This window comes from Pelophylax lessonae (genome assembly GCF_965119305.1).
Source record: "Pelophylax lessonae genome assembly, chromosome: 1".
NCBI classification, from domain to species: Eukaryota; Metazoa; Chordata; class Amphibia; order Anura; family Ranidae; genus Pelophylax; species Pelophylax lessonae.
Window position 1 is genome coordinate 371,360,962 of NC_138768.1, and position 15,127 is coordinate 371,376,088.

At 44.4% G+C, this 15,127-nt stretch overlaps 1 protein-coding gene across 1 annotated transcript in view; it reads right to left on the reverse strand.

Annotated features, from left to right (window-relative positions):
* CFAP95 (cilia and flagella associated protein 95) overlaps positions 1 to 6,759 on the reverse strand; it is a 46,384-nt gene extending 39,625 nt beyond the window's left edge. Inside the window, exons 1-2 of the mRNA XM_082247944.1 lie at positions 6,522 to 6,759; positions 60 to 171 (exon numbers count right to left, since the gene is read on the reverse strand). Of these exons, the coding sequence (XP_082104070.1) occupies positions 60 to 171; positions 6,522 to 6,637 (228 nt within the window). The 5' untranslated portion in view covers positions 6,638 to 6,759. The remainder of the gene's footprint in view (positions 1 to 59; positions 172 to 6,521) is intronic.
* Positions 6,760 to 15,127: the final 8,368 nt, after the last annotated feature.

Consider the following 15,127-nt stretch of genomic DNA (forward strand, 5'->3'; position numbering starts at 1 on the left):
GAAATTTGGCGAAATGTAAAAATGCGCACTTTGCTGTACAAAGTCTAAATTCTACTCACTTCTGAATCCGCATTTCCAAATCTCCTATATGAAGAATTACATAAATTCTTCTTGCCCAAAGGAACTTCACTAATATCATAGTCTTTAGGTTCAGCTTCACGATTTTGATGCCTAATGGAAGAAGAAAAAAAAAATCAAATGGAAACAAAAATGAAAGAATACGTATAACTGAAATGTATTTTGATAGAATACACATTTACTTATGTAACTGTTGGTGTTTAGCTAAAAACAGGCTTTTGATGCCATGTAAGCAAAAGGAACAGTAAGACTTGGTAGCAGTGATAAAAGGGTTGTGCACTACTGATTATAACAGCAAAACATCAAAAATACTTAGAAGCACTCTAAAAATTTAGAGCGCGGTAGTACAAACTTGATGCAATTTACACAATTTAGAACCTGGCTGTGTTTTTGATTTCATGCAGGTTAAAAAGGGTATGGACGTGCGTCATCAATTTGCACCCCCATAGGGTTGCTTATAAAGTAGAAATAGAGTCAAACTATAAAACCAGTTATGTGTAGAAGACAACCCATAACTGTAAGACGACAAGGCTCTATGTTTTTCGAAGTACACCCCAGAACACTTTGTAAGTTCCTGTTGATCCTACCAGCAGAACTATTGTATAGGTTTTCCTTTCATAGACTGACAACACTCTTCCTTCTACAGTGAATACAACCTTGCTACTGCTGCAGTTACTCAGATTTTGGCACAGTTGATTGCCCTGTGAGTAAATATATTTGCCCTCAGTCTGTTAGATTGAAAGCACATTGCTCCATCTACAGGAGCCTAGGGGAAATTTAATACATTTTTGGTTTGGGGTAAATACCGCTTTAACCCCTCCCTACTACTGCCTCCCAGCCTTTAAAGAGGTTCCAAATTCTGGGAGGCAGGGACAGGCATTCTGATAATGTGACCGCTGTGATTGGCAGACAAATGGTCAGAAAGCTCCTGATTGCAAGAATGCATCTGGAGCTTTCCAGTACCCGCCGGTTACTCTGCCAGCTATGTGCAGGGAGAACAAACTCAGCACAGCATGCCTGGGCATTCCAGACCGAACAGCCAATCCCTCCAGGTACCATGGGGGTGCGGGCGGCCAGCGATGGGACACCCACGGAGCTGGTCCCCGGCACTGCAATGCATAACCCCCCCAAAAAGGCCCACACACCCCACTGAAAGACCACCTATTGCCCTTCCCCCCACCCCAACTACCCCCCCCCTCACAGACCTTCACCACCCAAATACCAACCCCCACAACTACTGCCCTTCCACCCACCCCACCAACTACCATCCCCTCCCTCCACTGACTGACCCCCAACCCCCCAAATACCACCCCCTCCCTCCACTGACAGGTCCCAAACCCCCCACCAGATATTCATGCTACAGCCACTGTAAAATCCTTTATCCCCCGTGTATCCCCACTGTTAATAATGATAACTCATGACTGTGTCCACTAGCTAGCAGATATAGGAGGAGTCCCTTATAGTGCAGTTGCACATCTCTCCCAGTAAGGAGTAAGTATCTCCAATGGTTTGAGAGGCTGGATTCATCCTTCTTTTTATGGATAGTGTAGGACCCACTGACAATGGGGTACTTTGACGTAGTGGTAGGCTTGAGCACGATATGGCCATATGGTGGGACTAAATCCCCATTTTTATTTATTGATTGCCTTTATATTTCATAGTCATTTCTTTTGCATGTGTGTGCTATTTTTTGTAAATATGCATGTCTCTTGGTCTATAGCTGCACCAGCTTTAGAAATGCATGTTCAGGGTGTGCTCCAACAGCTCCTTGTTGTTTGTAATGACTGGGTCCCTGCTCCGCTGTCAAGGTGCCCAAGCTTGTGTCGTACCCGTGTCCCCACCAAACATTTGGCATGTAAAGAGTTAAGTGATCAAGCCTGTGTCCCGCCAACCATTCGTTATGTAAGTAGATAACTGAGTTCAGTTACCTCTTCAGGTGCAGTTGGGCGCTCGACTTGTTTTGCCCGAATCTGGCACTTGCGCAGTTGCTGCAGAGGATACATATCTTCATGCTACACCAGGGGAGGAGACACAGGCGTGGGCGCACAGCAGGAGGCGAGCAATGACCGAGGCCCGCATCAGTCCCACCGGACCGTGGCCGTCACCCACCTCCCCCTAGGCAGCCTGGTCACTAACAGGCCGCTCTTGCCGGGACATATGGCTCGGCAGTCCTGGCCCACTGGGAAAATGCCCAGTGTGCCCTTGGGCTAGTCCGGGCCTGCAGCACAGTAATGTGTTTACACATCTGATGAGGACCCTGATGTAAGGGGAGCCTCTGATGAGGACCCTGGTGTAAGAGGAAACTCTGATGAGGACCCTGATGTAAGGGGAGCCTCTGATGAGGACCCTGATGTAAGGGGAGCCTCTGATGAGGACCCTGATGTAAGGGGAGCCTCTGATGAGGACCCTGATGTAAGGGGAGCCTCTGATGAAGACCCTGATGTAAGGGGAGCCTCTGATGAGAACCCTGATGTAAGGTGAGTTTCTGATGAGGACCCTGATGTAAGGGGAGCCTCTGATGAGGACCCTGACGTAAGGGGAGCCTCTGATGAGGACCCTGATGTAAGGGGAGCCTCTGATGAAGACCCTGATGTAAGGGGAGCCTCTGATGAGAACCCTGATGTAAGGTGAGTTTCTGATGAGGACCCTGATGTAAGGGGAGCCTCTGATGAAGACCCTGATGTAAGGGGAGCCTCTGATGAGAACCCTGATGTAAGGTGAGTTTCTGATGAGGACCCTGATGTAACGGGAGCCTCTGATGAAGACCCTGATTTAACGGGAGTCTCTGATGAGGACCCTGACGTAAGGGGAGCTTCTGATGAGAACCCTGATGTAAGGTGAGTTTTTGATGAGGACCTTGATGTAAGGGGAGCCTCTGATGAAGACCCTGATGTAAGGGGAGCCTCTGATGAGAACCCTGATGTAAGGTGAGTTTCTGATGAGGACCCTGATGTAAGGGGAGCCTCTGATGAGGACCCTGATGTAATGGGAGCCTCTGATGAAGACCCTGATGTAAGGGGAGCCTCTGATGAGGACCCTGATGTAAGGGGAGTCTCTGATGAGGACCCTGACATAAGGGGAGCCTCTGATGAGGACCCTGATGTAAGGGGAGCCTCTGATGAGGACCCTGATGTAAGGGGAGCCTCTGATGAGAACCCTGATGTAAGTTGAGTTTCTGATGAGGACCCTGATGTAAGGGAAGCCTCTGATGAAGACGCTGATGTAAGGGGAGCCTCTGATGAGAACCCTGATGTAAGGTGAGTTTCTGATGAGGACCCTGATGTAACGGAGCCTCTGATGAAGACCCTGATGTAACGGGAGCCTCTGATGAAGACCCTGATGTAAGGGTAGCCTCTGATGAGAACCCTGATGTAAGGTGAGTTTCTGATGAGGACCCTGATGTAAGGAGAGCCTCTGATGAGGACCCTGATGTAAGGGGAGTCTCTGATGAGGACCCTGATGTAAGGGGAGTCTCTGATGAGGACCCTGACGTAAGGGGAGCCTCTGATGAGGACCCTGATGTAAGGGGAGCCTCTGATGAGGACCCTGATGTAAGGGGAGCCTCTGATGAGGACCCTGATGTAAAATGGGTACTTCAATGGGGGCCCTGATGCAGGGGGGCTCCTGATGATTGGAACTCTGATTAAGAGGTACGCTGATGGGGATTTTTTTGTAAAATACACAATGCGGCCTTCGTACTGAAACTTTTGGAGACTTCTGCCTTAAACTTAAATGCGCATTAAAAGTATAAGAAAAGTCAAATCTTTTTTTAAAGATTAGAAAACCTGTCTGATATTTTCATGCTGTTTGAGTCCCTATTAGGGAGATTTACCCTCTCTATTTGTACTGGTGACCATTATCACAGAGAGTGAAAGAAAATCCCAAATTTTGTGTGCTTGCCAGAGCAGGAAAAGAGGGGAAGTCTTCCAAAAGGGACACTTGTTTTGGTGACCAACAGGGACTCCCTCACTTTGGAGGGATTACCTCCATAGGTGTGCACAGCCTATTGCATTAGGGTGCGCACCAAAAAGCGCAAACGCGTTTGTCTGTGTTTGTGTGTGTGTGTGTGTGTGTGTGTATTGATATATATACAGTATATATGGGGTCAGTAGGGCAGAGGCTGGTGTCAGTAAAACAGCTGACAGTGTCAGCAGACTACAGAATACAGAATACTTTATTTTTGCCAAAGGGAAATTGTTGCGACACAGACACACTTAACAAAGACCACACAAGATCACAACAATAAACAGAACAAGATACAAAAACACAAAAAAATCTAATTAAAACTACACTACAAATAAAACCATCCATACAATTAAAATACAGCATAGAATAAATAACACAGATTAAAATAACAGAAAATTAAACTACCCAATGCAAATAATACACCCCTTTCTCTAACATTACCCCAAATAATAATTAACATAATACCAACATTCTATAAAACAACATAAAATCCTGATTATAAACCAGAGTAGTGGATGGTGTCAGTAGGGCAGAGACTGGTGTCAGTAAGGCAGTGGATGGTGTCAGTAGTTGTTTTTATTTTCATTATTTCATTGTTTTATTTTTTTACAGGTGTATTTTCAAAAATATTTTTAAAATTTTTATTTTTGCTTATTTTCTTTAGAATTTTGTTAGGTGCCCAGATGGGGGTTTTTGGTAAAATATCAGAGGTCTAAAAAGGCCCTCACTTTTGAGACAGCGAAAGGGACTAAGGATAGAGATTCCCCAGTGCCTCTCTCTGCAACGGCAGGAGAGGAAAAGAGGGAAGCCGGAAGCACTACAGGAGGGGGCCTGGGCATCAGGGAGACTCTATGCCGCACAGGGTGATTAGGGTGTGACCAGGCACACCGGCACACCCCATGCGCACACCTATGATTTCTTCTCATTTTCTGTTTTGGCTATGGGACAGTACATCAAGGTAAATTTCCCCAATGGGACACAGTTCAAAAAAAAAAAACATACTGACATGGGTTATATCCCTTTCTAACTCTATCCAACATTTTAACCACTTGCTGACAGCCCCACGTAGACTTACTGCGGCAGGGCGGCTCGGCTGCGCATAATCACGTAGATCTATGGGATTATGTGCACACAATTTCGGCGGCAGATCGCGGAAGGAACAGGCTCAATCGACGCCGACCTTCCGCGAGCTTCGGAAATACTGCCAGGAGAGCTGTCTGCAATGTAAACAATGCAAGATGGCTCTCCTGTCAGAGAGGCAGGGAAAGATCATGTGATTCAGCTAAGCTGAATCACCCATCTCTCTGCCTCTGTCCAACCCATCCCCCCACACACAGTTAGTAAGCACATATAGGGAACACATTTAACTTCTTGATCACCCCCAGTGTTAACACCTTCCCTGCCAGTGTCATTAGTACAGTAACAGTGCATATTTTTAGAAATTATCACTGTAGTAATGTCACTGGTCCCCCCAAAAGTGTCAAAAAGGTCAGTTGGGGGTCCGATCTGTCTGCCACAATGTAGCAGTCCTGATAAAAATCGCAGATTGACGCCATTACTAATAAAAAAAAAAAATTAAAAAAAAAGTCTATAAATCTATCCCGTAGTTTGTAAATGCTAAAACTTTTGCGCAAACCAATTATTATACGCTTTTGGGGATTTTTTTTTTTTTTCTTACCAAAAATATGTAGCAGAATATAAATTGGCCTAAACTGATAAAAAAAATTGATTTTTTTTTTTTAAAAAAAATGTTTGGGAATGTTTTATAGCAGAAAGTAGTAAATATTGGTGTTTTTTCAAAATTTACACTTTTTTTTCTGTTTATAGTGCAAATACGAAAAACCGCAGAGGTGATCAAATACCACCAAAAGAAATCTCTATTTGTGAGGAAAAAAAGGACATCAATTGTATTTGGGTACGGCGTCGCACGTCCTCGCAATTGTCAGTTAAAGCAAAGCAGTGCCAAATCTCAAAAAATGGCCTGTTCATTAAGGGGGTAAAACCTTGTGGGCCTGAAGTGGTTAAAAAAAGTTTTACCTTTAGAGTTGAGTTTTAGGCCCCTTTCACACTTGTACAACCTGAAAGTTGGGCAACGTTGAGGTGTCTACGATGCGACTTGAAGCAATTCCTGTGTACTCTTGAGGTCTATGGACCACAAGTTGCATTAAAGTCGGACCAAAGTAGTGCAGGGACTACTTTGAAGTCGTTGCGACTTGAAATCGCACAGATATGAATGGTACTCATCATGGAGTATGATTTCTCATGCGATTTTGCAGTCCCAAGTCACAGGATAAGTTGCACAAGTGTGAAAGGGGCCTAAAGGCACGCATAATTCCTATATCTTCTCTATACATTGGAAATCATTTTTTATTATTCAGGTCCCAATTGAATCCAACCCAATCACCATGATCCTACTGTACCATGACCTGGATCCATTAACCCTTCAGATCCTGCCTTCCCAGGAGGATCATTCTTACCAGCCAGACACCATGGCGCGCTTGTCATAGTGCATGTGGTTTGATCGCAGATACAGCGAGCCTTTCCTCTCCAGCATATCCCCAGTGATTGCACTGTCCATCACATACATGGCCATGGCTATACACCAACTTGTCAGCAGCACCGCAGGTATGCCAGGGACAGGACACTGCACATGTGTTCATCCGCACTGCTTCTTCATACACAGAGCACTCTACAACTCTCTGTATAACTGCTAAAATCAAAGCAAGCTCCGAGAGCACGAAAAGCGAGCTGGTCACCCGATTGCTTCGTTTTTTAGGGGGAAAAGACAAGCAGAAGCACGGGAACTTTTCTAGTCTCCATGGTGACAGAGACGCTAAGCAGGCGGTGTGCTCGGGATCCCTCCGCCGCCTGCTGGAGATGTAGTCCCTGCACAGTGCACAGTGACGGGAATGGATTCATGGTGTCACATGGATGGCTGGCGGGTGATTCATCATTATCGATTTCACTGACAATTACCATGAAGCCTTGGAAAGAAGAGACAACATGATTATCAGCAGAACAGCAAGTGTACATTGAATGCCCACACCCACACTACTTTATATGCAGCAGTAGCACACACCATTATGTCTAATCATATGACACATTCCATCTGGAAGAGGGAATCACACAATAACTTTGTTACCTTTTCTGTGACACGCAGTTGATTTTTTTTTTGCATACATTTAGTTCTTTATTTACTTCTGGGGTCTCCAAACTTCAGGACAAGGGTCCCATTATATATTATTCAGATATTTGTAGGGTAAAAAAAAAAACAGTTTTATAAATGAATGCATCACATTTAATACATACTTCCTGCCCAGGCCAATTTTCAGCTTTCACCGCTGTCACACTCTGAATGACAATTGCGCGGTCATGCTACACTGTACCCATATGAACATTTTTATCATTTTTTTCACACAAATAGAGCTTTCTTTTGGTGGCATTTAATCACCTCTGGATTTTTCTATTTTTTGCTAAATAAACAAACAAAAAAAAAAAAAGGGATCAAATATTTTGAAAAAACAACCCTTTCTGCTTAACCCTGTTTTTTAAAGTTTGTTATAAAAAATTTGCAAACGGGTAATTTTTCTACTTCACTAAAAAGGCTGCACTGATGGGCGCTGATGAGGCTGCACTGATGGGAAATGATTGGCTGCACTGATGGGAAATGATTGACTGCACTGATGTGGCTGCACTGATGGGAAATGATAGGCTGCACTGATGAGGCTGCACTGATGAGGCTGCACTGATGGGAAATGATTGGCTGCACTGATGGGAAATGATAGGCTGCACTGATGGGAAATGATAGGCTGCACTGATGGCCGCTGATTAGGCTGCACTGATGGGAAATGATAGGCTGCACTGATGAGGCTGCACTGATGAGGCTGCACTGATGGGCGCTGATGAGGCTGCACTGATGGGAAATGATAGGCTGCACTGATGGGCTCTGATGAGACAGCACTGATGGGCACTGATGAGATTGCACTAATGAGGCTGCACTGATAGGTGACACTGATGAGGAGGCACTGATGGGCATTGATTGACAGCACTGGTGGGCACTGATAGGCAGCAATGGTGGGTATGGTTGGGACTGCACTGATAGAGAAGAAGACTCTTTCAAACAAGCCGGTTATTGACTCTCCTCTCCTCTCCTCATGCTATCAGCATGAGAAAAGGAATGCCAATAACAGACTTGTGTTTATCGTGATCAGCTGTCATTGGACACAGCCAGACTTGTATAAAGTACTCGAAATTTCTACTTGAGTAAAAGTACAAGTGCTCGATCAAAAAATTACTTGAGTAGAAGTGGAAGTGCTCGCAGAAAAAGTTACTTAAGTAGAAGTACTAAAGTATTCAACATTTTTTTTACTTAAGTATTGCAAGTAGTTTTTTCAAAAAATTTGCTACTTAAGTACTAAAAGTAAAAAGTACCAGTAGTTTTGAAAAAAAATTTCTACTCAAGTACTGAAAGTAGAAGTACAAGTACTGTGTTATGTAGTTATTAAAGAAAGAAGTCAAAAGTATGAACATCATATTGTTTTTATTATTTCAAATGATTTATTCAAATGATTAACCTGTGTTTGTTAGTAGTTTCTTGATGCACTTTAAGCGCTGTAGCACCATTTATTTGTTTGTTTCATATTTTCTTTTTATTGGAAAGATTTGGTATAGCAGCTTTTATTATACACAGCCTTTATTTTCGTATGCGCTGATTTACAAATGACATTATACACATTTTTTTGAGCTTTATGCAACCTGCCATCTACTGTTCTGGCAGTGGTAATTTTTTTAAAAGTAACGAGTAACTATGCAGCACAAAAAAAAATACTTGAGTAGAAGTATCGAAATCATCGAAAAAATGTAGTGAAGTAAAAGTAGAAGTAGGAGAAAAAAATTCTACTCTAGGAAAGTACAGATACCGCATTTCGGTACTTAAGTACAGTACTTAAGTAGTTCTACTTCGTTACTATACATCTCTGGACACAGCTGATAACGTGATAAAGGGCCACTGTGATTGCGATCACAGATCAGGCCACCCACATGCCACAGGGGGCACATGGGCAGCGCAATCACGGGAGGATGTCCATGGCTGCCCTCCCAGCAATCTAAGCCTGTGCTGTATGCGTCTTTCCGCCATAGCACGGGCGGGAACTGGTTAACCACTTGCCAACTGCAGTGCATATTTATATGTTGTGGTTTGCAAGTGGATTACAAGAATTATGGCTGAGGATATCAGCCATAACTCAGTATTGTTTTTTTCAGCTGGCGACTGACTTTCTCTTTAAAGCATTCCGAGCAAAACATGAGCCGCTGTGACGCTTTCAGAAGCGGTGGGAGGGGAAATTTCCCACTCCGTCCTGCCACTCGCCATTGTCTCTCGGGCTTACCGTTTCCACCGGCTTGCCTGAGAAACAATCGGATGGTGCAGCCAGCTGGTCACAGAGGGGATAAAAGACTACATTATAATGTTTGGGGGTAAAAACTAATTTTCTAGCAAAAAATACTGATTTAAGCTTGTAAACAAAAAGTGACAGAAAAGGTTTGGTCTTCAAGTGGTTAAATGAGTGTCCCCATTAGAGTTCCTCCTTACATGAGAGTCACGATCAGAGTACCTGTCAGAGTTCCCCTTACATCAGAGGGCTGGATAAAATCTTACAGTGGTCCAGATTTGGCTCATAGACTGTAGGTTGGAGCTGTGACGTACCTAGGACATCTGGCAACTGGGGTGGGTCATTTACTATTCTTTTTTTGTCTGCATTTGGAACACTCTTCAGAGAGCATTTGACAGGTGGTGAGGAGGCATTGTACTGCCTACTTTAACCTATTGCTCAGAGCATTAGAGTGCCGCAATCACGCGCATTGCACAGATTCCAAACACATGCAGAACAACCCCATTACCTTTGGGTCATGCTCCGCAGGCTACAGTGGATATAATTCTTGTCCCTACCTCTACAGCTAAATGGAGTGGTGGTTGGGGGGATAAAAGCACAACTCAGCTGCAGGTTATTACCCCCCTAGTGTGAACAAGCCATTGGCGTCTATTGTTCAGAAGTCAGGAGTGTCTAACGCATAGGCCAACCAAAAATTATCCCAATTTCCCAGTACAAATCAACCCCCCCAGCCCATACCCCCCACAATAAAGATCTCACCTAGCATCCCTAAATACCCCTCCCAGCCCACCCCTCAGTACATACCTCCCCAGCACAAACTCCTCTGTACAGACTATCCCCGAACACAGACCACCCCCACAGACCCCTCAGTACAAACACCTGCAGCAAAAAGCTCATCAGTACAGACCCCCTCCCTCCAAAACAAAACCCCTCAGCACAAACCGACCCCTCCCAGCACACACTATCCCCCAACACAGACCAACCCCCCCCCCCACAGACCTCTCAGTACAAACACCCCCCCCCCCCCCCAGCACAAAGCTCATCAGTACAGACCCCCTCCCTCCAAAAGAAAACCCCTCAGCACAAACCGACCCCTACCAGCACAGACTATCCCCCAACACAGACCAACCCCCCCCCCCCCACAGACCCCTCAGTACAAACACCCCCCCCCCCCCACCCAGCACAAAGCTCATCAGTACAGACCCCCTCCCTCCAAAACAAAACCCCTCAGCAGAAACCGACCCCTCCAAGCACACATTATCCCCCAACACAGACCAACCCCCCCCCCCCCCACAGACCCCTCAGTACAAACACCCTCCCCCAGCACAAAGCTCATCAGTACAGACCCCCTCCCTCCAAAACAAAACTATCCCCCATCACAGACCAACCCCCCCCACAGACCCCTCAGTACAAACACCTCCCCCCCCCCCCCCAGCACAAAGCTCATCAGTACAGACCCCCTCCCTCCAAAACAAAACCCCTCAGCACAAACCAACCCCTCCCAGCACACACTATCCCCCATCACAGACCAACCCCCCCCACAGACCCCTCAGTACAAACACCCCCCCCCCCACCCAGCACAAAGCTCATCAGTACAGACCCCCTCCCTCCAAAACAAAACCCCTCAGCAGAAACCGACCCCTCCAAGCACACATTATCCCCCAACACAGACCAACCCCCCCCCCACAGACCCCTCAGTACAAACACCCTCCCCCAGCACAAAGCTCATCAGTACAGACCCCCTCCCTCCAAAACAAAACTATCCCCCATCACAGACCAACCCCCCCCACAGACCCCTCAGTACAAACACCTCCCCCCCCCCCCCAGCACAAAGCTCATCAGTACAGACCCCCTCCCTCCAAAACAAAACCCCTCAGCACAAACCAACCCCTCCCAGCACACACTATCCCCCATCACAGACCAACCCCCCCCCCACAGACCCCTCAGTACAAACACTCCCCCCCCAACACAAAGCTCATCAGTACAAACCCCCTACCTCCAAAACAAAACCCCTCAGCACAAACCGACTCCTCCCAGCATAGACTCCTTTGCACAGACTATCCCCCAACACATACCAAGCCCCGCTCCCCCCCCCCCCCCCACAGACCCCTCAGTACAAACACCCCCCCCCCAGCACAAAGCTCATCAGTACAGACCCCCTCCCTCCATAACAAAACCCCTCTGCACAAATCGATCCCTCCCAGCACAGACCCATCACAAACCCCTCAGTACAGACAGACACCCCCCCCCCCCCAGCACAAACTCCCCAGTACAGCTTGCCAGCACAAACCCCCTCAGTACAAACCCACCCCTCCAAAACAGAACAACCCCCCAGAACAGACCTCTCAGTACAGATGGACCTCCCCAGCATAAACCCCTTAGCCTCAGTACAGAACCCCCCCCCCCCCCTCCAGCACAGACCCCTCAGTACAGATGGAAAAAACCCACTAGTACAGACTGACTCACCCTAGCACAGACCCCTTAGCACAGCGGGGTGTAACACAAAATAATTAATGTCAGGCGATCACAGAACCCCTTGCAAGTCCACACCCAGTGTGAACCTCCCCCCCTTAGTACACCATTTTGGAGACCCCTGATGTAAGTGATCGCAGCAATATGCAGCATGCTTGAAAATACTAAAGGCTGGCAAACATGAATAAATTCAAATTTTGACTGCTTAAAGCAGAATCTATCAAAATTCATTCCACCACCTCAAGAAAAAGAAATTATTCAATCAACATTTGTCCGAGGAGCCAGTCGGAATATTCTTTATCCAATCAAACGCAGGCACTGTTTAGGGGCTCTGATAGCCAGGGGTGTTGGCTGTCAGAACACAATACCTGGCACTGCAAATTTGTCCATCCATGTGGGTATGCATGGATGGGGGAATCAAGTGATTTCTATCTTGATGAATGCCTGTCACAACTCCATACTTCTATTAACCCCCGCCACACTGAAAGATTGCAGTGATGGAGGTGGGGACATCTAAAGGAGGAAGATTTCTGCCAAATGACAACAACTTTATAGATGACAGTCTGCTTTAAGATATTGATGGGATCCTGTATCCCGAATTATATTGAGACATCATGCTGCTCTAGTCTAGCCACATCTAGATAATGATCAACATTTGTACAAGCCCAAATGCATTATAGAGCTAGTTTTTATTGGGATGTGATTAGGCAGCAATTTCTCCCTAAAATGAAATATATTCTCCTTACATATCCTGTATATAGCATTTATTTTTATTCATTCTTACTTATTAAAGTTAGGCGTTTGTATGCTTTAGCCACTTCCTCTCTCATCCATTTACATCCTCAATGGACCACAGCAGCTTCTACATTTCTATGAAACTGTTTATTCAGCAAAAACTTTACTTAAAATAACAAAGTAATACATACATTTTTTTTGACAAGCAAGGCTTTCTTTTTGTGATATTGTCTTGCAAAAAAAAAAAAAAACGATTTTAATGCAAAAATAGAACAACTAAAAAAAAAAAAAGCAATTTTTTTGCTTTTTTGCTTCTTGACCAGTGTTCATAAAAAAAAAAATAATAATAATGTTACTGTAGAGTAAAAGTATAATTATTATTTTATAATCTGTCCTGATTCAAATGGCACTAAAATTATGATTGTGGTACATTGCAAAATTATTTACAAATGAAATGTTTTTTTCTTTTAATTTTGCATGACACTAAAAAAATGAACAAACAAAGCAAATAAAGATTAAAAAAATGTTTAAATTTTAAAGGTTAATAAAATTATGAATAAAAATTGGAAAATAATAGTCGAAGGGAAAAGAGAAAGAAGGAGGTAAATAAATTAATTATATTTTAAAAATAAAATCGCTTATCCCCCTGATCCACCGGTGAATACATCAGACTAGATACAAAAGTAGTAATGTTTCTTTGTATCACTCTATGACCCCGTTCACACTGGGGCGACCTGTCAGGCGACCTGGTCGCCTGACAGGTCGCCGTAGGTCGCCTGCCATAGAGAAGCTGTGGACCCGTTCTAATAGGAGCGACACAAGTCGTTCCGACTTAGAAAAAGGGTCCGGAGCTTCTTTGGGGCGACCTGGAGCGACCTGCATTGACTTCAATGTTCGAGGTCGCGGTGTGAGGTCGCCCCGGCAAGTAGCGTCGCCCCAGTGTGAACAAGGCCTAATTCTTCTCTGTTGATAAACACTAAATTATTATTGTTTGACAGTAGCTTCTAGCAAGGCTCTGAGTAAACAGTGAATCCCTGCCACATTTCCAGAGCTGAGATTGCCAGCAAATGGAAGGGGGAAGCATGCTAAACATGTCCTGTGTACTTTGATTACTTTTTCGGGCATGTGTAACATGTCCAGTGTATTGAAGTGTTTAAACTGATTTTGCATTCCTATACAAGTTTTTTTCTTCCCCTCTTTTGCTCCCCTGCCCCCCCCCCCCCCCCCATTTTTTTTTATGAATGAATGTGAATATTGTTCATTTCTTTCCAGATCCAGTAATGTCTTTTTATGTACTGGACATGGAAACAGCTCTAGAAAATGTCCTGAGGAAGCCAAGAAAGTTGCAAAAGTAGATAAAAGCTGACATGTATAGTTTACATTTATTATCTACAGCAAATCTTTCTGATGATTATTATTTTAGGGCCCTTTCACACGGGCGCTCCGTATGTTTGCAAATCATCCTATTTTTTTGCTGATGATATGCGGACATAATGTAAGTCTATGGCATTGCGGATGTCAGCGGAATACCATCCGCTGACATCCGATTTTCTTCCTTTCAGTTCTGTTCCGTTTTTTGGAACGGAACAGAACCCTATTTTTTCATCCGTTCAAAAAACGGAAAGGAAGGAAAATCGGATGTCAGCGGTGTCATCCACTGACATCCGCAATGCCCATAGACTTACATTATGTCCGCATATCATCCGCAAATGGATGGGATGATATGCGGACACACGGAGCGGATGGCACAACTGTCATCCGCTCCGTGAAAAAAAAAGTCCCGCAGCGGAGAATAAATCCAGAGCGGCCGTGTGAAAGAAGCATTAAAGTGATTGTAAAGTCTCGTTTTTTTTTTTTAACCACTTGCCTACAGTGCACTTTCACCCCCTTCCTGCCCAGACCGATTTTCAGCTTTCAGCGCTCTCACACTTTGACTGAGAATTACTCAGTCATGCAACACTGTACCCATACAAAAATTGTGTCCTTTTTTTCACACAAATAAAGCTTTCTTTTGATGGTATTTGATCAATACTGGGTTTTTTATTTTTTGTGCTATAAATAAAAAAAGACTGAAAATATCGTGAAAAAACGCATTTTTCTTTGTTTCTGTCATAAAATTTTGCAAATTAGTCATTTTTCTTCACAAATTTTGGCCAAAATTTATACTGCTACTTATCTTTGGTAAAAATAACCTAAGTAAATGTATATTATTTGGTCTTTGTGAAAGTTATAGAGTCCACAAGCTATGGTGCGAATCATTGAAAATTGATCACACTTGACCACACCTGATGTACTGAAGGCCTATCTCATTTCTTGGGACACTAAAAAGTCAGGAAAGTACAAATACCCCCCAAATGACCCCTTTTTGGAAAGTAGACATTCCAAGGTATTTAATAAGGGGCATGGTGAGTTTTTTGAAGTTGTCATTTTTTCCCACAACTCTTTGCAAAATGAAGATTTTTTTTTTTTTTTTTTTTTTTTTTTTT